At 42.6% G+C, this 24,944-nt stretch overlaps 2 protein-coding genes across 4 annotated transcripts in view; both read left to right on the plus strand.

Annotated features, from left to right (window-relative positions):
- Positions 1-634: 634 nt before the first annotated feature.
- LOC132237231 (glutathione S-transferase A2-like) lies at positions 635-24,704 on the plus strand. Of its 3 annotated transcripts, XM_059701421.1 has the most exons (7): positions 635-736; positions 3,986-4,092; positions 7,270-7,321; positions 8,159-8,291; positions 10,794-10,935; positions 13,444-13,575; positions 14,450-14,718. In XM_059701421.1, the coding sequence occupies exons 2-7, from the start codon at positions 4,006-4,008 to the stop codon at positions 14,570-14,572; spliced, it is 669 nt and encodes a 222-aa protein (XP_059557404.1). In that variant the 5' UTR covers positions 635-736; positions 3,986-4,005; the 3' UTR covers positions 14,573-14,718. The 3 variants fall into 3 exon arrangements, with proteins under 3 accessions (XP_059557404.1, XP_059557407.1, XP_059557403.1); XM_059701424.1 differs by lacking the exon at positions 3,986-4,092 and having other exon boundaries at positions 678-736; XM_059701420.1 differs by lacking the exons at positions 635-736; positions 13,444-13,575; positions 14,450-14,718 and adding exons at positions 23,340-23,471; positions 24,335-24,704.
- Positions 19,595-24,944, plus strand: part of LOC132237232 (glutathione S-transferase A2) — a 29,664-nt gene continuing 24,314 nt past the window's right edge. The window contains exon 1 of the mRNA XM_059701426.1: positions 19,595-19,622. The gene's annotated coding sequence lies outside the window, so the exon portion shown is untranslated. The remainder of the gene's footprint in view (positions 19,623-24,944) is intronic.

A 24,944-nucleotide genomic window follows, 5' to 3' on the forward strand; every position in this document is an offset into this window, starting at 1 on the left:
TGGCAGCTCACAGTAAATGGGGGTGGAGGGTGGGGAAAAGACACACAGATATTAAACAGATAAGGTCATAACTACTTGACAGAGGAAGCACAGGATGCCTGAGAGTAGGGACAAGAGAGCGTTCCAATCAAAAGAAACAGCACATGCAAGGATCCTGAGGCTAGAGGGAAATGCTGAAGTGTAGTCTCTAAGGAAAGGGTCTACACAGGCCCAGGTAAGGCAGCTGAGTTCCTCCTGTCCACTGCTAGATAACTCAGACGGATTCTTTGGGCCTAGAGAATTTGGGTTGCAACAGTATTCATCATTCAGTCCTTGTTATGAATTTAGATTGCTATCTCTCTATTTTCTCTTTCTTATCCTCTTTTCTGACACTACCCTCCTGTGACACATTTTCCCATAAGATTTTTCCATCTTTACAGCAAATTTCATGAAATCCTACATAAGCAGCAGTGTTAATAGAAGCCTGGTTTACATGGACCTATTGGGCAAACAAATAAACCTGAAATCCCTTCTTTGTGCATTGATGGATAATCTTGAAATGAAACATTGTTGAGCTGTCCTTTGCTCTCAGGTCTAGTGTTGAGCTCTGTGGAGGCCGGAGGCTGTGGGAGTGACTGCTCCTTATTGGACTCCACCCCTTTAGGAGGAGAGGGTTGTCAAAATATTTAAGCATCTAACACAGATATTAGGCAGTGACCTTGAGGAGCTGAGCTGAGAGACAGCGTGAACATAATAGGTTAGTACTGACCTTACACATCTCCAGAAATTCTCTTGTGTCCGTTTCACTTGGAAATTTTTTTAGAATGTGTTATTTTATGTGGGTACTCTATGTTCTTATTGTGCCTTCTTTGTGTCTTCAGGAGACAATTCAAGCATTATTTGTTAGATCCTCAAGGCCAGGTCTTTAAAGGAAAATAATGATCAAGAATTTTGAAAATGAAGGCAGAGAATTTGATAATATGGGGGAAGTAAGAGTGTTATTATTACCGGTAATGTGAAAATACAACTATTCTAGTTCCAGGGAGAGCATGTGAGCTTACACTAAAATCGCTTCGCCATTATAAATGATGCATTAGTGTGTTCATACAGTAGACAACACACACTGGTACTGAATTTAAATGTGGCAGGGACACACATTGAGCAACGGGAAGGAAAGATATGACAATGGTTACGTGCCTCTTGAACTGACACCTCCTGTTGGGAAACCAATTGGCAGCAATGCCTGCCAGTCAGAATCTGAATTTACTCCTCCATAGGTGAATTCTTATATTAGCTTGTTGTTTATATGAGTTACTTTGTGATTAAGCACTTATCTCTCTTTCTCCTCTATCTCTTCCTGCTCCTTCTTCTCTTCCTCCTCACCGCCCACCCCAACGCTCTGTATTCCTCTCATCCTCCTTCTCCTCCCCTTCCTGCTTAATGCTTTTGGACCAAAGAGTAGGAAGGATTTCTTATAAAGAAAAGACTCAAACTGGCTTGTGAATCTAAATCTATTGGGACTTTAGAATAGGATTCAAGTGCCTCTGGGTTTACGTCTTAGACAAACTTAAGTTTCTCTTGAGCTGTGAGGTTCCCAATCTGACAGAGGATTTGCAAATTCCTTCTATTCACCCAGTTAAATATTCCTCTGGGCTACCTTGCCAAAGCTTTTTGGCATAACCATTGTGTTTCTATTATGTGGAAAGTTCTACTGCTTTGATAGTTCCATTTAAATAGCACAATGTTGTGTTTTATAATCAGGATTGGTTACTTCATTACCATGATCCCAGCTTATAATTTAATCACTCCATAGTTCTATATTGTAAATGGCAAGGCTTATGAGGGAAATCCTAACAAAACAAACAAACAAACAAACAAACAAACAAAGGAATGGTTTTTGAGAAATCTGCCCATGCCATGTCACATGGAGAGTGTACTGAACTTTGAGCAAACGGCCTGTTGAACAATGAACTGTGCTTAACACACTGTGTACTACGACTACTTCTCGGGAAACTCACTTATTTAGTGGGCAACAAAGAAACTGATTTCTGCAGGCTGTGAAAATTCGGTAATATATTAGTAGAATAATACGGAGAAACTAGTCTGAATGTCAGGAGAATTGGGTCTAATTTAGACTTTATCACTAACTAGCTAGCTGGCAAATCATAGCCTCCTTTGGTGTGTAGCAATGAGCACAAAGATTTGACCCTTTTGGTTTGCATGATTTTGTGAGGTTTTCTGTCCAGTGAATAGTGAACCATTTTCAGAGGTCACCTCTGGCCGCTTTTGGGAAGAGCAAATCTTTGCTTTTTAATGACTCCTGTGCCTTTGTACTCACATCACTGAGAAAACCTGCCCAAGACCTTTGCTGGAATTTCCCAGTCATTATGTGAGGAGCTCTCTTTGGCTCCTCCCACCTGTGTGCTGCTGTCCCAGCTTGGAACAGAGCAGTGGTGCTCAGCCAGAGGTGATTTTGCCCCTGATTTTATTTTGGGTTGTCATGATGGGAGAGAGGGACAGGGCACTATGCTACTGGCATCTGGAGGGTAGAGGTCAGGGATGCTGCTATAGTAAATATCCTCCAATGCACAGGACTGCCCCCCCCCCCACAACAAAGAATTATCCAGCCCCAAATGTCAGTGGTGCAGAGAAACCTTAAAAAGGGGCAATAACAGCTGTCAGACTTCTTTCGCTGACCCCAGACTAATGAATTTCTTACCTTTTACAACAAACCAGAGCGTACAATCACATATGCACACTCATACACTGTGTAAGTGTAACTAAACTTAAAATTTTATTTAGTAATTATGTAGTTAGACTTACTACATATGGCACACTGATATTTCCTATTATATTTTAAATCGAAAATGCTAGTCAGAACCCACTGTTCTGATTTCACAGCACACCGAGGGATCACAATCCATAGTTTACAAAATACTCTTTTAGAGAACCTCCAAGACTTTGGTGTCCAATATAATTAGGTAAATATTTCTCTTTTTTTCCTCTGTTTTTTTTTTTATTTTTTTATTATTAGTTAAGGTATTACAAATGTGTCCTCATCCCCCCCATTAACCCCCAACCTCCCCCCCACACACACACACAAACTCATGCTCCCATCCCCCTGTTGTCCATGTCCATTGGTTTGGCTTATATACATGTATACAAGTCCTTCGGTTGATCTCTTCCCCTTACCCCCGCCCTCCCCTACTTTCCTTCTGGGGATTGATAGCCTGATTGCTGTTTCTCTAGGTAAATATTTCTTAAGTGTGTTCAAATGATAGGTTTACCACTTATTTTAGGCCAGTTTCTTAACCTCTATAGCCATCAGAACCCCCAACTATAAACTTAGAATAACAACAAGATCTACATCAAGTCATTTTTACCAAGATTAAGTAAGGTTAAAAATTAGAAAGTGTCCATTATGTGATATACACTAAACATGTTAGTTCCTTTCCATGTACTATACAGGTAATGCACTAACATCCATTTTCTAAATGAAAAATAAAATTCATCCAGCAGTGGAAAAATATAGAATTGCAATAGGAAAGAGGAATGAACCTTTTCCTGAGTGGAGAGAACTTAGAAGGTTTTGGTGACTATCAGGCCAGGACTAAGCCCCACTTCATGCATTTGAACAAGAGCAGCACGACAGCCAAAGAGCAGAGGACTAACTCTGCTCCGAGGACCTTGTCCTCCTCCCTGTCATTAAGTCCTCTGGTTTCAAGGCCCCTCACTGGCTTGCTTCTCCTGTGTGGGATCCAGGCTGCCCTGTTTATATCCTCAGAGTGAGGACAAATGGCAACCTGAGACTTACTTGGTGCAATTTGACACCAATGGCCACTATTGGGTGAGAATATGGGCAAAGGAAGACCGCATGGGACTCTACCAATTCCACCATTAAGAAAGCAGATACTTCACCCTTCTGTTCAAATGTAGACCATAAAAAGAGTTTGCTTCTATGGTTTCATTCATTCATTCATTCATTCATGCATTCACTCATGTTTAGAGAAACCAGGAGGCTGCGACATGGCTGGGAAGCCCAAGCTTCACTACATGAATGGACGACTTCGAATGGAACCCATCCGGTGGCTCCTGGCTGCAGCTGGAGTCGAGGTGGGTTCTGAGTTCTGTCATCTTAAGTTGAATCCAGAATTGACTGTGGTGAAGTGCTTTCTCACATAAGCTAGGAGGCTTCCATACTACATGGCCTGTGAATGGTTTTGCCTTAAATAAAAATATTATGCATGTTAGGAAAGAGTTGGATTATTTGACCAATAAAATTTTTAAAAATCCTGCAATTGTCAGAATACAGGAAAAATTGAAAGAACATTTTAAAGGAAATAAAAGAAACAGCCACTAAACATAACTTATGGACCTTGTTTTGATTTTAATAAACAGTAAAATATTTATGACACATATACAACTATTGATTGAATATTAGAGGATATTAAAAGTCATTGCTAATTTTTTAGTTATGTGTGATATTGTGGTTATTTAAATAATAAATCTAATGTTTTAGGAATATAAATTAAAGAGTTAAGTATTAAATGATACAGTATATGGGGTTGTTTCAAATTCTCACAAGCTAGGGAGAGTGGGTGGGCATCTAGGTGACACAAGATTGGCTTGTGTAATAATGATTGTAGCTGGGTGATGGATACAAAGAGTATATTTGTACTTTCATTTTGTACATAGTAGAAATTTTTATAATAAAAAGATAAAAATGATAATATTAGAATGTAATGTAATTAAAATTAAGATATAACCACAAAAGTGGAGAGGAGCAGATTATAACAAGCTGCCTGTTAAAGATTTAGGCATGCACTCAGCCATAATTGTGTTGAGCACCTTGAAGTGCCAGGTTCTGTGCTTGGTTCCAGGGGTACACGGATGAACCAGACAGACAAGGTCCCTGCCCTCAGGAAGCTTACATTCCAGTCAGGATGCAGACAAGTGAATAGGTGGTTAAAAGGAGGCATGGGGGCATCTAGGAGGACATCCAAGCATTTACAGCAAGCATGTCAAACTCGCGGGCCACAGGTCACATGTGGCCCAAAACGAATATTTTTGCACCCCAGTCAATATAACGGTATATAAGAAACTTTTTAATGAAAATTTCATAACTTAGTTTTTACAATATCCTGTTATATATAATTATTAATAACCAACTACAATGTTCGCTAATGACTGATTACTATAATCATGTTGCATTCATTTCGCTTACCTGCCTTATGTGCAGGGGCACCATTTCTCTCCACTAATACTAGCAGCAAATATTCTAGCAGCCAATTGCCACATCATTAGTCTTGTACTGACTTGTTTGGTGTACGTAACAGGAAATATCTCGCTTTCGGAGAACAAGAAAAATAAGTTTATTTGCGTTACGCTTATTAATTTGTGCAGTTATTCTGTGTCTGGTAAGTTAATGTTCAAGAAAAAATATTAATTTTTCTTAAAATGTTCTATTATTTTATGTTAATGATGAGTCTTTTATTTCAGCCCTTTGTATTCAGCATGTCTCTATGGAAATAAACCTACGTTTCTATGAAAATGGACGCTTTTGTTTTTTTGTGACCCACATAAACTTAAACCTTGTTTATTTGACCCGAGTTAGCCTTTGAGTTTGACATGCTTGATTTACAGTGTCAAAATGCCAGGTTCTGCATGGAAAATTGGTAGGTTTCTGTGGCATCTGTTGAGCTCTGCCTTCTAGAGGTGGCAATGAGAAAAACACTTTTCTCTCAGTCCACATCAGAGTGACTCAGCAACTCTGAGGGTTTTCAGGAGAGGGAGGCATGGATGAACTCAGGAAATTTTGTCCCACAAATCAGAACAGTAAAGGAGGGTTTCAGGTGAGGTGAGACAGGAGTTTTACTGTGCTCCCTTCAGCCTCATGACAACATGTTTACCTGAGCCAGGACTATACTTTCTTCATTGGTTCATGAAGACATGGGGATTTGAGCCTGGCTCTTTCTTAATTTCATCAGTGAGGAAGTACACAAAAAATACAAACAGTGCCATGCAGCTTTTTTTTCTCTCTCCATGAACCCACCCCGACTTCAGCTCTGGGGTTCAGGGATGTGTTCAGAGCCTGTGGGCAGGATGAATTCAGCACAGGAGGGTGACTAGGAGGTGATGTTGAGAACATCTCAGGCTTCCTCTACTCCATCCCAGCTTTACTGAAGAGGGTGTGGGGTAAGGATCTTGGTCAGCATTCCTGGGTTCTGTGCTCCCAAAGGTAGATCTTTACAATCATTTTCACCTCCGTTAGCCTCACAAGCAACATCACACCAGCCACTGGCACCCTCCCTTGATGACCATCCTCCATCCTTTATGTTTGTCTTGCACTGGAAGCTTTATAAGTTCCTGCACACATAACTCACTATCTATCAGGTCTTTCCCTATGCAATTATATAGATCCACAATAGACTGTTCCACTGATAAAGCTAAAGATCAAAACTTTTATTATAAAATACTCCTTTTAAACTATAAAATGAAATGAAATGAGGTAATTGTCACCTTGGTGACAGCATCTTAGATGGTTATGGGCCCGTGGATATTCCACGCTGGGAGACACACAATTTCCTGGCCTGTCTCATATGGAGAGAAAGGCTTTCCTGAGATATCAAAACTCCATAACTACAAGAACTTCCCAGTCCCTTCCCTGTGATAACACTCCCCTCCCAAATCATGGCCTGACCATTGACAGATGTAAAAGCAGATGGAGGTGAAAGGAACCTCCAAGTGTGAGCAGTTAAGTGCTGCAAGCCATGCTCTGTCCTCTTTTTAAAATATCTTTATTGTTGAAAGTATTACAGATGTTTTCTTCTCTCCCCGCTCTAGCCCCCACCCATAACATGCTCCACCCTGTTCCTGCCCACTCCCTAGGCCTTCCCTGCGTTATTGTTTGTCTATGGGCTGAGCATATATAAATTCTTTGTTCAAACTCTTCCAGCCCCCCGCATCTGCCACTTCCCTCTGAAATACACCCTTCTATTGCATGTTTCAGTGTCTCTGGATCTGTTTTGTTCAGCAACTTACTTTGTTCATTAGATTCGACACAATCATGTGATACTTGTCTTTCTCTGACTGGCTTATTTTGCTTCATGTTCTGTTCTTGATGGCTCTAATCTGAATTTCCAAATGGCATCACTGTACTCCTCTGTGTACCATGCCAAACTCAGGAATCTTACCTCCTCCATATGATGTACCAGACAGGTCATTTAAGGTTAAAAGTGCTGTGATGCTATGGAATGAATCACAGAACTCCTTTACTCTTTCTGATTCTAGTTTGAAGAGCAATTTTTGGAAAGTCCAGAAGACTTGGAAAAATTAAGAAATGGTAAGACAATGTATCTAAATTCCTCTGATGAGGGAATAAACGCAATAGTGAGGTTTGAACACCAGGCAATGTCTATGAGTGTGTATGGTATGTCTATGAGTGAGCTGGAGGGTGGGTGAAAGAGGAAGAAAAGTAGTTCAAGTGTAAGGGTGGGGCCCCTTGAGTAGGTCTCACCACTCACTCAGGGCTAGGAAGGCTAGAACTCAGAATATTCACCAGGGATTCATCCCTTGTGACCTGGAATGCCCACTCCTTGGTTCTTCTCCTTTCTGCACCCGCTGTGAGGAGCTGTGTCCGCTCAGGACTCCACCTATCCTCCGACACTCAAACACATGCATCAGGGTGAAGAGAGTAGAAATAGGCCCAGCAGTAGCTTTGAATTATCTCTATGGTTTGTTGCAAGGTAATGCCCTAGCAATATTGCAGATGTTGAAGTCAGGGAAAGAGATCCCTACGTAAAAATCTCTCTCAAAACCTGCTTTAAATGCCATGAACACCACAAGAGTTACTGTGGGAACTTCCCATTTGAAATACCATCAGGCTGGCAGCCTGCTGCAGCCTGTCTCCAGCATCTTTTAAAAATATCCACAAAGATAAATCAATCACAAAAAATACAGGCAGCTACCATGTATCTGATGGAAATAAAAAGGTAAATAAATAAAATAGTGAGTTAAAAACTAAAAAGCAGGCTGATAAGAAAAAGGACTGTAAAAAACTAGGAACAAAATGCCATTTTGTTGAAGTATTACCTGATAATTTCAACAAACTTGTTTTCACCTCAAAAGACTGTGATCCATTAGACATTTCACTCTACTTTTTCTTTTCTTCTTTCAAAAGATGGGTCTTTGATGTTCCAGCAAGTGCCCATGGTGGAAATCGATGGGATGAAGCTGGCACAGACCAGAGCCATTCTCAACTACATTGCTGCCAAATACAACCTCTATGGGACGGACATAAAGGAGAAAGCCCTGTAGGTATTTTTTCTGTATTTTAATAAACAATTAATAACAATTTAGATTCTTCCTTGAATGATCAGGATTGTGTCACGGGATCATGACCAACAGCAGCATGAGCCTTTGAGGTACCGACTGGGGTCCAGTCCAACAGGGAGCATGAGGAGGAGGGATTCCACTTGAAGCGAAATCAAGCAGTGGGATTAGAAAGGAAGACTCGGTCCACAGAGGTAGCACAGGGAGTGACAGACTTTTCCAAACACCGGTGAACCATGAAGCCAGGAGCATGGTGGAGTCATGACTCCAGGTGCTCAGGCCTTTGAAGAAAAGACTGGGGAAGGAAAGGACACAAAGGGGCTCATTCTCAGGTTCCAAAATTACAGGCATAGTCACCAGGAATCTAACTCACCAGCCCGTTGTACGGACTGGACTCGACAAGGGTTAGCAGAGGCAGGTTTTCAAGAGGCCCGGTTTACTCAGAACATTTTTTTTTTTTTTACTGAAGCAGCCAGATTTATTCAAGGCAGCTACATCTGGGAGGGGTGGGGGTGTTCTCCTTCTTTTTGAGAGGGAACCACATGATTGAAACTAAAACTTATAAGGAACTGGTAGCACTTACTCAAAATGTTGAACATAGACTTATCCTATGTCAGCACCTCCACCTCTAGGTATGTACCCAATATAATGAACACTACATCCACACTAAACCTTGTACTGTGGCTTCATAGACCTCCTTGGGAGCCCTCAGGGGAAATCTGAAACTGGCTCCCATCTGTGAAGGGCAGGGAGAGACTGAAGAAAAAAGGCCTCCAGTCCTTATTGGTAGGTGGCAGGTTTAATAGACAAGGAAATTTGTTCATGACCACAAGATGAGTAGTTTTCTGAATCCACCTTCCAGGATGTTAAAAGGATATATAGAGGCCTTAACTGGGTCACATACCAAATCTAGATGGTCTTATCACCACATTCCTATCCCAAGGCTGTGTCCTGGGGAAGGCATGCGGAGAGCACATTCCAAGCACAGGGGAGGGAGGGGGGAGCCTCCAATTGCCCAGGTGCAGCTTGTGGGTCAAATGACACTCACATCTTCTTGAGGACCTTCCCCAACATTCACACAAATGTTCATAGCAGCGTGGCTCACAATATTTAAAAAGTGGAGACAATGGAAATGTCCATCAACCGGTGAATGAATGAACAGAGTGCAATATTTACACAATGAAATGTAATTTAGCCATAGAGAGGACAAAATTCTGATGTAGGTGACAACATGAATAAACTTTTAAAATAGTATACAAAATGAAAGAAACCACACACAAAAGCCCATATATAAAATGATTCCATTCATATAAAGTGTCCAGACATTCAAATCCATATAAGCAGAAAGTACTTGTGTGATCTCCTGGGGAAGGAGTTTTGGGGAAATAGGAAGTGACAGTCAAGAGCACAGAATTTCTTTTGGGCATGATAGGAAATGTTCTGGAATGAGAGAATGTGATGATGATTTCAGAATGTGCTAAAAACTACTGAATAGTACACTTTACATAAAGGGTGATATTTATGGTATGTAAATATAGTATTTCAATAAAGCTGGTATATTTATAAGTATTGTAGAAAACCCAGTTTAGAACAAAAGAAAAAAACTCCTCTATAATATGCACTGGTTGGAACTATATAAAGGATCGCACCCATTCAGGGATGTTTCAGGTAGAGTCTTGAGCAGTGCAAACATGGCCAAAATTTAGAAACAGCACATGGAGAAGGTTGGGAACTGTGTTCCATGGGAACTCATTGGAAGAACTGCTAATATTGGGCATATTTATGGGCCTGGGTGGTGTAACAGGATGAGAGAGGGAGAGGGACATGACTGAGGTGTCTGTGCCAGGGACTCTCTGCTGATTCCTCAGGTGGCAGGCCTTTAGCCTCATGGATCACACACAGTTTGTGCCCAGAACCAACCACAGCAGAGATGGCAAACCCTAGGTAGCATCTCAGTGGGTACTTGCAATGACTCCACCATTTCTCCATGCCTGTGACTCTGGACACCTCACTGATGTTCTCTGTCAGTATATTTGGTCATGGGCATAACAAAAATTTTAGACGTAGATAACCACCTTGATATGAAATGTTAAAACTAAGTGAAAATCATAGCCGAATGACTGGTATATAAAAATGCACCCAGCCCTAGCTGTTTTTGCTCAGTGGATAGAGCGTCAGCCTGCAGACAGAAGGGTCCCGGGTTCGATTTGGGTCAAAGGCACATGCCCGGGTTGTGGGCTCGATCCCCAGTGGCGGGCATATAGGAGGCAGCGATCAATTATTCTCTCTCCTCATTGATGTTTCTCTCCCTCTCTCTCCCCCTCCCTTCCTCTCTGAAATCAATAAAGAAATATATTTTTAAAAAATGCACCCAATGGAGGTGAATCACTTTGCCACCTCCCAATAACCCATTCTCTTAGATTTTTAAACTATAACATGTAAGGCAGGGGACAGTTGACAATTGGGCCATTTTTGTCTTTCAGGATTGATATGTATTCAGAAGGTATTGCAGATTTGTATGAAATGATCCTGCGTTTACCACTATTCCCACCTGATGAACAAGACGCCAAGATGACCCAGATCAGAGAGAGAACAACAAATCGTTATTTCCCAGCCTTTGAAAAGGTAAGTGGGCTGTTCAGTGTTTGGGGAACTGAGACTAGAGGACATAGAGAAATGGTGCCTGGGCAGTCCTGGGGATTTGACCTTCACTTCCAATGGGCCCTCCTGACTACTGATGGAGCACCCTGGCTCTCCAGGGATGTTATCAAAATCAGCTGTGGGGAGGACCTGTACCTGTTATACCCAAGTTATAATCTGTCAGCAAAAGTTCAGTTTACTAGGACCCGATTTAGAATTCTCTATTTGATGGCATTTCATGCCCACAGTTAGAGCCACACTAGTGATTGGAGTAGATCCTGCAGAACACCATGCAGGGGCTTTTCATCCAAGAGGAGCATGAGGAAAGAAACTCAACGGAAAATATGCTGACAACAGGCAACATGACCCCAACTGCCCACCAGGAGGATATGGTAGTGTTTCTGGGATGGATGACATGTATCTAAACAGAGAGAAAGGCAGTGGGATGGAGAGGAAGAAACAGATAAAAAGATGTTAAGGAATAAATAATCTACACATTTTGTGAGCATGGCTCTCAAACTTTTGAGGAAAGTCATGCAAAACTAAGGAATAAAGTTCCATCAATATACATAATACATAACATTATTTAATGCTTCTCTTTGAAGGTAAAAGGAGAGTATTTCAGATTAAAACACCCTGGAATCATACTGAATAAAATCATGAACAACAACAAAAATATTGTAAGGGATACAGGAGGCTTACATAGAAGTAAAAAGATTAATACTGCCGAAACCGGTTTGGCTCAGTGGATGGAGCGTCGGCCTGCGGACTGAAAGGTCCCGGGTTCGATTCCGGTCAGGGGCATGTACCTGGGTTGCGGGCATATCCCCAGTAGGAGATGTGCAGGAGGCAGCTGATCGATGTTTCTCTCTCATCGATGTTTCTAACTCTCTATCTCTCTCCCTTCCTCTCTGTAAAAAATCAATAAAATATAAAAAAAAAATGAAAAGATTAATACTGAGGAACTTATTTTTTATTAAGTATTAAATCATTCATTCATTCAACAAATATTAATTTGTTGCTTGTGTGTGAGGTTCTATTCAAAGTGAAAAGAATTTGGTATTAATCAGAACATACTAGTACATTCTACTGGTCCTTGTGGTGCTAAGAGTTTAGGCACATTTCACATGATGAAAACCTAATAGATATTGCAATTTAGGTGTATCTATACTTTGAAAATAAAGAGTTCCATGATCACATGAATAAAGAGCCCCATGATCCCATGAAAATAAAGAGTCCTATGATCACATGAATGCAAAATGCATATAACAATAGAGCATTTGATATTTTATTGTAGTCATTAAGTACTTATATATTCATATCTACCTATCTAGTCTGAAAGCGTATTTGCCAAAATGTTATCTTTAGTCAGTGGTCCACATGTGCTTTTTCCTCTATGATTTCCACATTGCTGCAATGATTTTAATAAGCATCACATATTTCTCCAATATTTAATTATAAAAAACTGAAACAGAAAAGTTGAAAGAGATGTACAATAAACTCATATATACTCAGTACCTAGATTAAAAATTAATATTTTATAATTATGTTTGCTTAATCATATATCTCCCCATCCCTCTCTGCTGTAATCAAACATTATTTTTTAAAATATATTTTTATTGATTTTTTAGGGAGAGGAAGGGAGAGAGATAGAGAGTTAGAAAAATCGATGAGAGAGAAACATCGATCAGCTGCCTCCTGCACACCACCTACAGGGGGTGTGCCAGCAACCAAGGGACATGCCCTTGACTGGAATCGAACCTGGGACCCTTCAGTCCCCAGGGCGATGTTCTATCCACTGAGCCAAACCAGTTAGGGCCAAACATTATTTTTTGATGCATTTAAAAGTAAGTTACAGACAACTGCAGTCATCCATAGGCAGTTCACATGTGAATTGTAACAAATTCTTCTTATGTTATTGAGAGAGGCACAGGTGGCTTTGGCGTAAGAGACAATGTTGTAAGAGAAATGGTGAGTTCAAATTGTTCCCGGATTATTTCAGATCCTACATAGGTAGACCTGGAAATGAGATGAGCAGACAAGAGGAGAAATATAGACTCTGAAATAGTGTTCTCGGGATTGAGGGAGGATGTCATGAAGATGGACTCTTTGCCCGAAGGAGAGAGAGAGAACAGCCTGGAGAGGCAAGTCCTGAAATCTCAGAGCTGCTGAGGCCCCCGGGCGGGTAGCACATAGAAACACAGTGCAGTCAGTGCAAGCCCTGGCCAGACCAACATGCACAGAGGGGCCCAGTGACGTGGGAATGGGAGAATGAGATGGTTGCCTGGGCTTCAGCTGAGGGGTGAGGAAGGAACAGCAAAGACCTGCTTCTCTCTGTCTCATTGAGTCAGGGGAGATGAATGTGGTCTGATGCTCTGCACCGGTCCAATGAGACAGCAGAGATGGGAAGCCGGGATGGAGAGACCTGGGAGGAGCAGGGGGACCCAGCCTGAGTGCACCTGTGTTCATAACCTGCTCCCTCCAATTCACCAGGTGTTGAAGAGCCATGGACAACACTACCTGGTTGGTAACAGGCTGAGCAAGGCTGACATTCACCTGGTTGAACTTATCTACCAAGTTGAAGAGATTGACCCCAGCCTAATGGCCAACTTCCCGCTGCTGAAGGTGACCCCTTTCACAGCGCTGGGGAGGGAACCCACATCTCCCATCTTGGAATCTAATATCTGAGCTCTTGGACTGACCATGTTATGATTGCATCATTGTGCACCCCCCGCTACCCCCAGGTCTCCAAAATTTGCTCATAGGCCCTGTTCTGAGGCAGGAAAATAATCTTGTTTTGCCATTGGAAATTGGAGGTGGATGCTGCCCCAATGAGAATAGTCTGTGTTTCACAATGAGAGCAATGAGCGGGACCCAGGGCTCAGCGTCTCTGTGCCCAGCCGTGTTCATGCAGTATCTGTCCGCATTTTCTCTGGGATTCCCTTCCTCCCCCATGTGTCCTCTTCTCTCTTACCTGAGTCTGTGTGAGCAGATCTCCTTCCTCTGATTTCCTTCCCTCAGCTCCTGCTCCTTCTCTCAGACACTGTGTTTCTCTCCCCACAGCCCCTTCTCTCTGACTGTCAGTGTGTCTCTCTCTCACAGGGAAGATTGCTTTTGACTGTCCACATGGTTGGCCTTCTATATTTTCTATCTTCAGTTCCAGCCCAGTTGTCCCACATATTCATTTCTCCAGTTTGGAGCCTTTACCTGTGTTGCTCTGACAGACTCATTAGTCTTCCTTGTCTGCACAAGAGTGAGAATCCACAGGATTTCCATGTGGGAAGAAGACTGTGAACTGAATCCTGTCTCTGGGGAAAGTGCTATTGAGCTGTGTTTCCTTCCTCTTCTTGTCTTGCTGGGTGTCCCTTTCCCAGCCCCCTCCTGGTGCTGATAGAGGGGACTCCGTTGGTCCTGTCTAGGAGGGTCTCTGATTCCGTTGCCTGTGTAATGAGGGTTGGGTGTTGTGTCTCCATCTGAGGCTGTGCTTTGTGCCTTGCAGGCCCTGAAAACCAGGATCAGCAACCTCCCTCCTGTGAAGAAGTTTCTGCAGCCCGGCAGTCAGAGGAAGCCTCCCATAGATGCAAAAGCAGTAAAAGCAGCCAGGGAGATTTTCAAGATTTAAATAAAGCAGGCATGGATTCCTAGCACATGCAGGAGCAATCTACTGAAGTTGTCCAACAGTGAAATGCTCTACCTAGATGTAGACCTCGGATCTTGTGAGAATAATAAGTTTTCCAAGTTATCAAAAAATAAACTTCTATGAGCTGATTTAGTTATAGTTTACTCTTAGTTATTATGATCCATTATGAAATCAGATTTTCAGTCTCCTTCGATTGTGTCTCTCTTTGCTAGAGTGTGGGATTTTGGAGGGCTTTATCATCTCTGTGCAAGAACTTCACCCTGATGGCAAAAATGGTTAATTCAATAGCTTTAAAGCATAAGGTGACAGAGTTAAATATGCTTCTTAGACAGACCTATTTGAGGGCATTATGTTTAATGAAATAAGTGAGGCATAAAAAGACAAATACTGTAGAATTTATATGTGGAATCTGAAAACAAAACACAAAAACTTACAGCTACAAAGAGAAGATTTCTGGTTGCTAGAGGTGTAGGCCAGCAACATGAGTGAAGGGGATCAAAGGTACAAACTTCTAGTTACAAAATAAATAAGTCCTGGGATGTCATTTTGTACAGTGCAGTGACTACAGTTAACAATACTGCATATTATATTTACAACTTGTTAAGAGAGTAGATCCTAAAAATTCTCATCACAAGAAAACACATTTGCAACTATATGTGGTCATGGATGTTGACTTGACTTATTGTGGTCATCATTTCACAATATCCTATATAATAAAAGGCCAGCCACCATAAGCTTAACGACCAGAACAACCAGAGACCAGAACCACCATGGCCCCTCGCAGGACGGGCCCCACCCCCCAGCAAAGAAAGAGGGAGCCCCAGGCCAGCCAAGCCATCGCACCCCACACCTGTTGCCTACAGAGGGAGGTCACTGGTGGCAGGGCAGGGGGGGCAACGCTGCACAGATGGCAAGCAGTGGCAACTATGGGAGTGGGGCGGCTGCCTGCAGCCGGGGGAAGGAAAGCTCTGATAGGGCCTGATCTGAAGGGAGACTTAGGGACCATACCTGAGGGGTCCCAGATTGTGAGAGGGTGCAGGCCGGGCTGAGGGACTCCCCCTGAGTGCATGAATTTTTGTGCACCAGTCCTCTAGTATACATATATTGAATCATTATGTTGTAATCCAGAAACTAATATAATGCTGAAAGTCAATTATATTTCAAAAAGAAGAGAAAAGAAAAACCACTTTGGCTGTCGCATGGAAGATGGAATACAGCACCACAGGGACCTAGCCTGGACACAGAGTCTGGTGTGCAAGGTTCTATGGAAATTGCAGGAGAGATGATGGCAGCCCGCACTGGAAGATGGGTTGGTGTGGAGAGAAGCAGCTGGGTTGGAGTGAGAGTGAAGGGGAAATGGGGATTCGCAGGGAGAGAGCGGGTCAGGGATATGGCAGGCTTCCAGCCTGGGCAATGGTGTGGGCCAGCAGGGCCAGTCACAGAATGGAAACCCGATTTCTGTTTGTGGTTTGGTTAGTTTGAGTTGCCAAAGGGGCAGCCAGATGGATGTGTCCAAAAGGCAGATGTACACGGGTCATGTGCCAGGAGAAAGGTCTGGGCAGAGCTCCCCCCTTCCACCCACCCGCCCCAGACACCTGCCCCTGGAGTTCAGCTGCTGATTTCACGGGACCCTTCTGGTCCCCTGGGGGGGAGCTGCCTACTCTTGGTCTGCTTTGGGGTGAAGGGGTGGGGATGATGTCCCAGGGAAAGAGGATGTGAGTTGCCTTCCAAGTTGACAGAAACTTAACCCATGTCATGAGCGAGGCTGACCTGTATTACAGGATCTTTCCTTCTCCCTCTGGGAGATCTCAGGGCTTCCTCTCTCCCAGGTTGATCCAGGAGAAACCAGCTCTTAGCTGGGCACACAGCCCTGCCCCTGACTCTGGCCAGGTTACCTTATTTCAGCACAGAAGCCACAGGGTTTTGCCCCTGACAGCCCACAGCTCATGTCCAGCATCTTGTTCCTCGGTCCCCTCAAACTCAGCTTCACAGAAACCAGACTCGGAGTCTGCTCCACAGGCTGTTCTTCCTCCTCCTCTCCGTCTCCTCCCTGCAGCCAGGGCAGCGCTGGCAGCCAAGGTGTCCACACAGTGGCCTTGCCTCTCCTTGCCATCCCCTGGATGACACAGAGCCATGGCAACACAACTCCCAACTGCCATGCCTGTCTCTTTTCCACTGCCCGTCTCTCTCTTCCACTGCCTGAGACCAGGCCTCATGATTTCTCACCTCCACCACCCCAGTAACCTCTCCAACTGCAGCTTCACTCCCCTCTGGTCTGTTCTCTACTTGCAACCTGAGTGGTTTGTAACCATGCAGAAACTCCATTTCTTTCTTTTTGATTCAAACTGGCTTACCCAGCACCCTGGCTCACCTACCTCTTTCTCCCCTGCATGTCCATTCCCTTAATCATTAAGTCCTCCAAACAATGAGGTCCTGGTCAGAATCAAACCATCTTAGGAACAAAGCCTCTCTGCTGACCACAGAGACAGAGCGTCAGCCAAACTAGACATGACATCTAGGCCTCAGTTGTGTTTCAGCTCCAGACCCAGAAAAGCAGAACCAGCCCACCAACCACACCCTTGTGAAACCAGACAGAGCAATGCCATGGCTGACATCAGGACCAGAGGGAATGATAACTACCCCCTACCCTAGCATCGACCAGTCATTAGAACCATGACCATGACCACGACCCTAACTCCCTTAGTCATCATGATTAATGACTTCCTCCCCTTCATGATGTGTCCACTAGAAGCCATCCGGAGCCAGGTCTTTGAGCATTGGCTCACCTGCGACTCTGGGCTTGGCGCCATTTCCTCAATTAATAAACCTGCTGCATTTGACTGGGCTTTGATGCACACAGGCAAATGATCCCCTTTAGTTCAGGAACAGTTTTTCTAAGATGCAAGTCTGAGGATCACCACCTTCTTTACCTCCTTCAGAGACTCCCATGCCTGCAAGGGTGCCTCCTCACACCCCTCCTCACCCTGAGCTCCAGCCCAGTTACAGCCTTGGGCATGGAGGGGCCTCTAACATTTCTCCTGGGCACGTTCACTAGCCCTGCTTGGCCAATCAGGATTGGGGTAGAGGAAACACAAGATATCCTGAAACATCTTTGGGGCAGAAAATATATGGAATTACCCATAAAGGGAGGAAACTTGTCTTAAAGGACATAGGAGCCAACCTGAAGTATTTTCCAAAGGTCAAAGCAAGAACAATAAAATGTGTATTAAAAATATTAGATCATAACCTTTATGATAAAATATCCATAAGTCTATGCTGCTATAAGTAAATAATTGAGTAAATAAATAAGGGCGAAGAGATAGCTCTTTCTTACAAGAGAATTTCAATTGCTCTGTGTAGAAGGAATGAGGAAAATCACCATTAAGCAAACACTATGGTAACATTTGCTGTAGGCAAGATCCATAATGAATGTTAAAGTTGGTGGGTGAAAGCTCATTTAGAAACAGAATATTTGCATAGTCACAAAGTACCTCCCTATAAAATATTTACTAATTCCAAATAGGAACATTATAGCTGACAAGTCTGGCAGACACTACTTGAGTCAAAGGATCAAGGTTAGCTTCATTGTTAATAAGAAATATTTTGTCTTGGGTATGATGTTATGTCCAGAAGTGATGCCCCAAGATAGGAACAGCATAATTTCTGTAGTATTCTTGCAAAAAACCCACATATAACATCAATCATGAGGAAATGTAAGGCAGAGCCATATTGAGGGACATTAGACCATTGTTCTCCTAAAGCCCCAAGGTCAGCAGATAGGGAAGGACTGAGGAATTGGCATGGATTGGAGGAGACTATGGCAACTAATCAGTGTAAAATCCTGTACTGAAAAAAAGACACTGATCAAAAACTGCTGAAACCTGTAAAATCTGGAGTTTGGTTAATAGTATTGTATCAATGTCAGATTCCTGGTTTGACCATTTTACTATGGTTATGTATGATATTCATATTAGACAAAACTGGGGGAAGGGTATTTGGGAACTCTGCACCACTTTTGCAATTTTTCTGTAACATAAATAATTTCCCTAAAGTTTAAAAGATATATTTTAAATTATTTATTGATGCAATACAATGGGATTTGCTTCAAAACAATGCGTACAATTATTGTGGTAATGTGATGGGTGCATTAAGGCCCATTATACTCTTCTTTCTGCATTCATATCTGTTAGAAATCTTTCATTAGAAAAAGATACATTATACATATTTATATGTATTTATTTTTACTTATGATGTGTCTTCCATGTGGTGCCAGGCACTATAGTCAGTCATGGGCCCTTGGCAGCTCTCAGTAAATAGGGGTAAGGGGGTTGGGAAAGACACACAGATATTAAACAGATAAGGTCATAACTGCTTGACAGAGGAAGCACAGGATGCCTGAGAGTAGGGACAAGAGAGCGTTCCAATCAAAAGAAGCAGCACATGCAAGGGTCCTGAGGCTAGAGGAAATGCTGAAGTGTAGTCTCAAAGGAAAGGGTCTACACAGGCCCAGGTAAGGCAGCTGAATTCCTCCTGCCCACTGCTAGATAACTCAGATGGATTCTTTGGGCCTAGAGAATTTGGGTTGCAACAGTATTCATCATTCAGTCCTTGTTATGAATTTAGATTGCTATCTCTCTATTTTCTCTTTCTTATCCTCTTTTCTGACACTACCCTCCTGTGACACATTTTCCCATAAGATTTTTCCATCTTTACAGCAAATTTCATGAAATCCTACACAAGCAGCAGTGTTAATAGAAGCCTGGTTTACATGGACCTATTGGGCAACCAAATAAAGCTGAAATCCCTTCTTTGTGCATTGATGGATAATCTTGAAATGAAACATTGTTGAGCTGTCCTTTGCTCTCAGGTCTAGTGTTGAGCTCTGTGGAGGCTGGAGGCTGTGGGAGTGACTGCTCCTTATTGGACTCCACCCCCTTAGGAGGAGAGGGTTGTCAAAATATTTAAGCATCTAACACAGATATTAGGCAGTGACCTTGAGGAGCTGAGCTGAGAGACAGCGTGAACATAATAGGTTAGTACTGACCTTACACATCTCTATAAATTCTCTTGTGTCCGTTTCACTTGGAAATTTTTTTAGAATGTGTTATTTTATGTGGGTACTCTATGTTCTTATTGTGCCTTCTTTGTGTCTTCAGGAGACAATTCAAGCATTATTTGTTAGATCCTCAAGGCCAGGTCTTTAAAGGAAAATAATGATCAAGAATTTTGAAAATGAAGGCAGAGAATTTGATAATATGGGGGAAGTAAGAGTGTTATTATTACCGGTAATGTGAAAATACAACCATTCTAGTTCCAGGGAGAGCATGTGAGCTTACACTAAAATCGCTTCGCCATTATGAATGATGCATTAGTGTGTTCATACAGTAGACAACACACACTGGTACTGAATTTAAATGTGGCAGGGACACACATTGAGCAACGGGAAGGAAAGATATGACAATGGTTACGTGCCTCTTGAACTGACACCTCCTGTTGGGAAACCAATTGGCAGCAATGCCTGCCAGTCAGAATCTGAACTTACTCCTCTATAGGTGAATTCTTATATTAGCTTGTTGTTTATATCAGTTACTTTGTGATTAAGCACTTATCTTTCTTTCCCCACTATCTCTTCCTGCTCCTTCTTCTCTTCCTCCTCACCTTGCATCCTAACCTTCCTTCTTCCTCTCATCCTCCTTCTCCTTTCCTTCCTTCTTTAATGCTTTTGGAGCAAAGGGTACAAATGGTTTCTTATAAAGAAAAGACTCAAACTGACTAGTGAATCTAAATGTATTGGGACTTTAGAATAGGAAGTCAAGTGCCTCTGGCTTTACATCTTAGGCAACCTTAAGAAAATAATGGCCTTCTCTTGAGCTGTGAGGTTCCCAGTCTGACAGAGGATTTGCAAATTCCTTCTGTTTGCCCAGTTAAACATTCCTCTGGGCTACCTTGCCAAAGCTTTTTGGCATAACCATTGTGTTTCAACTATGTGGAAAGTACTACTGCTTTGATAGTTCCATTTAAATAGCACAATGTTGTGTTTTATAATCAGGATTGGCTACTTCATCACCATGATCCCAGCTTATAATTTAATCACTCCATAATTCTATGTTGTAAAATGGCAAGGCTTATGAGGGAAATCCTAACAAAACAAACAAACAAAAAAGGAATGGCTTTTGAGAAATCTGTCCATGCCTTGTCACATAGAGAGTGTACTGAACTTTGAGCAAATGGCCTGTTGAACAATGAACTGTGCTTAACACACTGTGTACTATGACAACTTCTCGGGAAACTCACTAATTTAATGGCGACAAAGAAACTGATTTCTGCAGGCTGTGAAAATTCAGTAATATACTAGTAGAAAAATAGGGAGAAACTAGTCTGAATGTTAGGAGAATTGGGATCTAATTTAGACTTTATCACTAACTAGCTAGCTAGCAAATCATACCCTCTCTTCGGTGGGTAGCATATTGTTTACACTCTTGAAGGACCAGCCTACTTCTCAGACCCTTTCTAGGTCTATAATTGGGGAAGTCTTGAGGGGAGAGTTATATACATCAATGGAGCATTAGTTTTCAGAAGGCACATGAAGTCACCCAGTAGGGTGCAACCAAATGAGAGTCAGTAGTGCCCTGGAAGAACTGTCAACATAAAATCAGGAGTGCGAGGGAGCAACTCACTGGAAAATATGCTGACAACAGGCAACATGACCCCAACTGCCCACCAGGAGGATACGATAGTTTTTCTGGGATGAATGAGATGTATCTAACACAGAGAAAGGCAGTAGGCTGGAGAGGAAGAAACAGATAAAAAGATGTTAAGGAATAAATAATCTAGAAATTTTGTGGATATGTCTCTCAAACTTTTGAGGGAAGTCATTCAAAACTAAGGAATAAAGTTCCATCAATATACATAATATATATATTAGATAATGCTTCTCTTTGAAGGTAAAAGGGAAATATTTCAGATTAAAACACCCTGAAATCATCTATACTAATAAAAGGGTAATATGCTAATTATACTGGGAGACCTTCTGGACATCCTTCTGGACAAAACCATGATGGTGGGATGGAGGCAGAAGCCATTAGGGACGATCAGGCCAGGAGGGGAGGGCAGTTGGGAGTGAGAAGGCCATCAGGGGAAAGCAGTTGGGTGAGCAGGCCGGCAGACAGGTGAGCGGTTAAGAGTCAGCAGTCCCGAATTGCAAGAGGGATGTACAACTGTCAGATTGGTCCTAAACCGGCAGTCGGACATCCCCCAAAGAGTCCCAGATTGGAGAGGGTGCAGGCCAGGCTGAGGGACACCCCCACTCCATGCACAAATTTCGTGCACCAGGCCACTAGTGCTAAATAAAAATCATGAACAACAACTACAAAAAGATTGTAAGGGATACATGAGGTTTACATAGAAATAAAAACATTAATACTGAGGAACTTATTTTTTATTAAATATTAAATCATTCATTCACTCAAAAAATGTTAATTTGTTGCTTGTGTGTGAGGTTCTATACAAAGAGCAAAGAATTTTGTATTAATAAGAACATACTAGTACACTCTCCTGGTCCTTGTCGTGCTAAGAGTTTAGGCACATTTCCCATGATGAAAACCTAAACAGACTTTGCAATTTAGGTGTATCTATACTTTGAAAATAAACGGTTCCATGCTCACATGAATAAAGAGCCCCATAATCTCATGAAAATAAAGAGCCCTATGATCATGTGAATGAATGCAAAATGCATATAACAATATAGCATTTGATATTTTATTGTAGTCATTAAGTACTTATTCATTCATATCTATCTATCTATCTATCTATCTATCTAGTCTGAAAGCATATTTGCCAAAATGTTATCTTTAGTCAGTGGTCCACATGTGTTTTTTCTCTATGATTTCCACATTGCTGCAATGATTTTAATAAACATCACATATTTCTTCAATATTTAATTATAAAAAACAGAAACAGAAAAGTTGAAAGCGATATACAATATACTCATATATAATGACCACCTAGATTAAAAATTAACATTTTATAATTATGTTTGCTTAATCATATATCTCCCCATTCCTCCCTGCTGTAATCAAACATTATTTTTTGATGCATTTAAAAGTAAGTTACAGACAACTGCAGTCATCCATAGGCAGTTCACATGTGAATTGTAACAAATTCTTCTTATGTTATTGAGAGAGGCACAGGTGGCTTAGGCGTAAGAGGCAATGTTGTAGGAGAAATGGTGAGTTCAAATTGTTCCCGGATTATTTCAGATCCTACATAGGTAGACCTGGAAATGAGACGAGCAGACAAGAGGAGAAATATAGACTCTGAAATAGTGTTCTCGGGATTGAGGGAGGATGTCATGAAGATGGACTCTTTGCCCGAAGGAGAGAGAGAGAACAGCCTGGAGAGGCAAGTCCTGAAATCTCAGAGCTGCTGAGGCCCCCGGGCGGGTAGCACATAGAAACACAGTGCAGTCAGTGCAAGCCCTGGTCAGACCAACATGCACAGAGGGGCCCAGTGACGTGGGAATGGGAGAATGAGATGGTTGCCTGGGCTTCAGCTGAGGGGTGAGGAAGGAACAGCAAAGACCTGCTTCTCTCTGTCTCATTGAGTCAGGGGAGATGAATGTGGTCTGATGCTCTGCACCGGTCCAATGAGACAGCAGAGATGGGAAGCCGGGATGGAGAGACCTGGGAGGAGCGGGGGGACCCAGCCTGAGTGCACCTGTGTTCATAACCTGCTCCCTCCAATTCACCAGGTGTTGAAGAGCCATGGACAACAGTACCTGGTTGGTAACAGGCTGAGCAAGGCTGACATTCACCTGGTTGAACTTATCTACCAAGTGGAAGAGATTGACCCCAGCCTTCTGGCCAACTTCCCGCTGTTGAAGGTGTCCCCTTTCACAGCCCTGGGGAGGGAACCCACATATCCCATCTTGGAATCTAATATCTGGGTTCTTGGACTGGCCATGTTATGATCACATCATTGTGCATGCCCCGCTGCCCCCAGGTCTCCAAAATTTGCTCATTGGCTCTGTTCTGAGGCAGGAAAAGAATCTTGTTTTGCCAAGGAAATTGGAGGTGGATGCTGCCTCAAGGAGAATAGTCTGTGTTTCACAATGAGAGGGACCCAGGGCTCAGCGTCTCTGTGCTCAGCCCTGTTCCATGCAGTATCTGTCCTCATTTTCTCTGGGATTCCCTTCCTCCCCCATGTGTCCTCATCTCTCTTACCTGTGACTGTGTGAGCAGATCTCCTTCCTCTGATTTCCTTCCCTCAGCTCCTGCTCCTTCTCTCAGACACTGTGTTTCTCTCCCCACAGCCCCTTCTCTCTTTCTGTCAGTGTGTCTCTCTCACAGGGAAGATTGCTTTTGACTGTCCACATGGTTGGCCTTCTATATTTTCTATCTTCAGTTCCAGCCCAGTTGTCCCACATATTCATTTCTCCAGTTTGGAGCCTTTACCTGCGTTGCTCTGACAGACTCATTAGTCTTCCTTGTCTGCACAAGAGTGAGAATCCACAGGATTTCCATGTGGGAAGAAGACTGTGAACTGAATCCTGTCTCTGGGGAAAGTGCTATTGAGCTGTGTTTCCTTCCTCTTCTTGTCTTGCTGGGTGTCCCTTTCCCAGCCCCCTCCTGGTGCTGATAGAGGGGACTCCGTTGGTCCTGTCTAGGAGGGTCTCTGATTCCGTTGCCTGTGTAATGAGGGTTGGGTGTTGTGTCTCCATCTGAGGCTGTGCTTTGTGCCTTGCAGGCCCTGAAAACCAGGATCAGCAACCTTCCTCCTGTGAAGAAGTTTCTGCAGCCCGGCAGTCAGAGGAAGCCTCCCATAGATGCAAAAGCAGTAAAAGCAGCCAGGGAGATTTTCAAGATTTAAATAATGCAGGCATGGATTCCTAGCACATGCAGGAGCAATCTACTGAAGTTATCCAACAGTGAAATGCTCCACCTTGGATTTTCTGAGAATATTAAGCTTTTGCAAGTAATCAAATAATAAACTACCATGAGCTGATTTAGTTACAATTTATTCTTGTTCATTACGATCCAATATGAAATCAGATTTTCAGTCTCCTTCGATTGCATCTCTCTTGGAATTCAAAATTAAAAAGAAGAATGGAAACATGGACTATGAGGTCTCTTTTATCTTTTCCAGTAATTGTCATGTGTCTGTTACAAAGCTCTTCAAAGAGTTGAGTGTAGAATTCATATCTGACATTCTCAGTTGTTCACAAGAAAATAGCTACCCCTCTTGGTAATGGCATAAGAAATTTTCTTTAAGAGCTGCTTTCCTTCTGGTAATAAAAATGTTTTTGTTAAGAGTTTTGCTGTCGTGCAATACAACAGCGATATGCCTACTACGGACT

This window comes from Myotis daubentonii, chromosome 6, assembly GCF_963259705.1.
Source record: "Myotis daubentonii chromosome 6, mMyoDau2.1, whole genome shotgun sequence".
Classification (NCBI taxonomy): Eukaryota; Metazoa; Chordata; class Mammalia; order Chiroptera; family Vespertilionidae; genus Myotis; species Myotis daubentonii.

Coding starts and splice junctions, on each gene's coding strand:
- LOC132237231 (XM_059701421.1), top strand. CDS start 4,006: ATGGCTGGGAAGCCCAAGCTTCACTACATGAATGGACGACTTCGAATG. Junction 7,322..8,158: donor CTTGGAAAAATTAAGAAATG/GTAAGACAATGT, acceptor TTCTTTCAAAAG/ATGGGTCTTTGATGTTCCAG. Junction 10,936..13,443: donor ATTTCCCAGCCTTTGAAAAG/GTAAGTGGGCTG, acceptor CCAATTCACCAG/GTGTTGAAGAGCCATGGACA.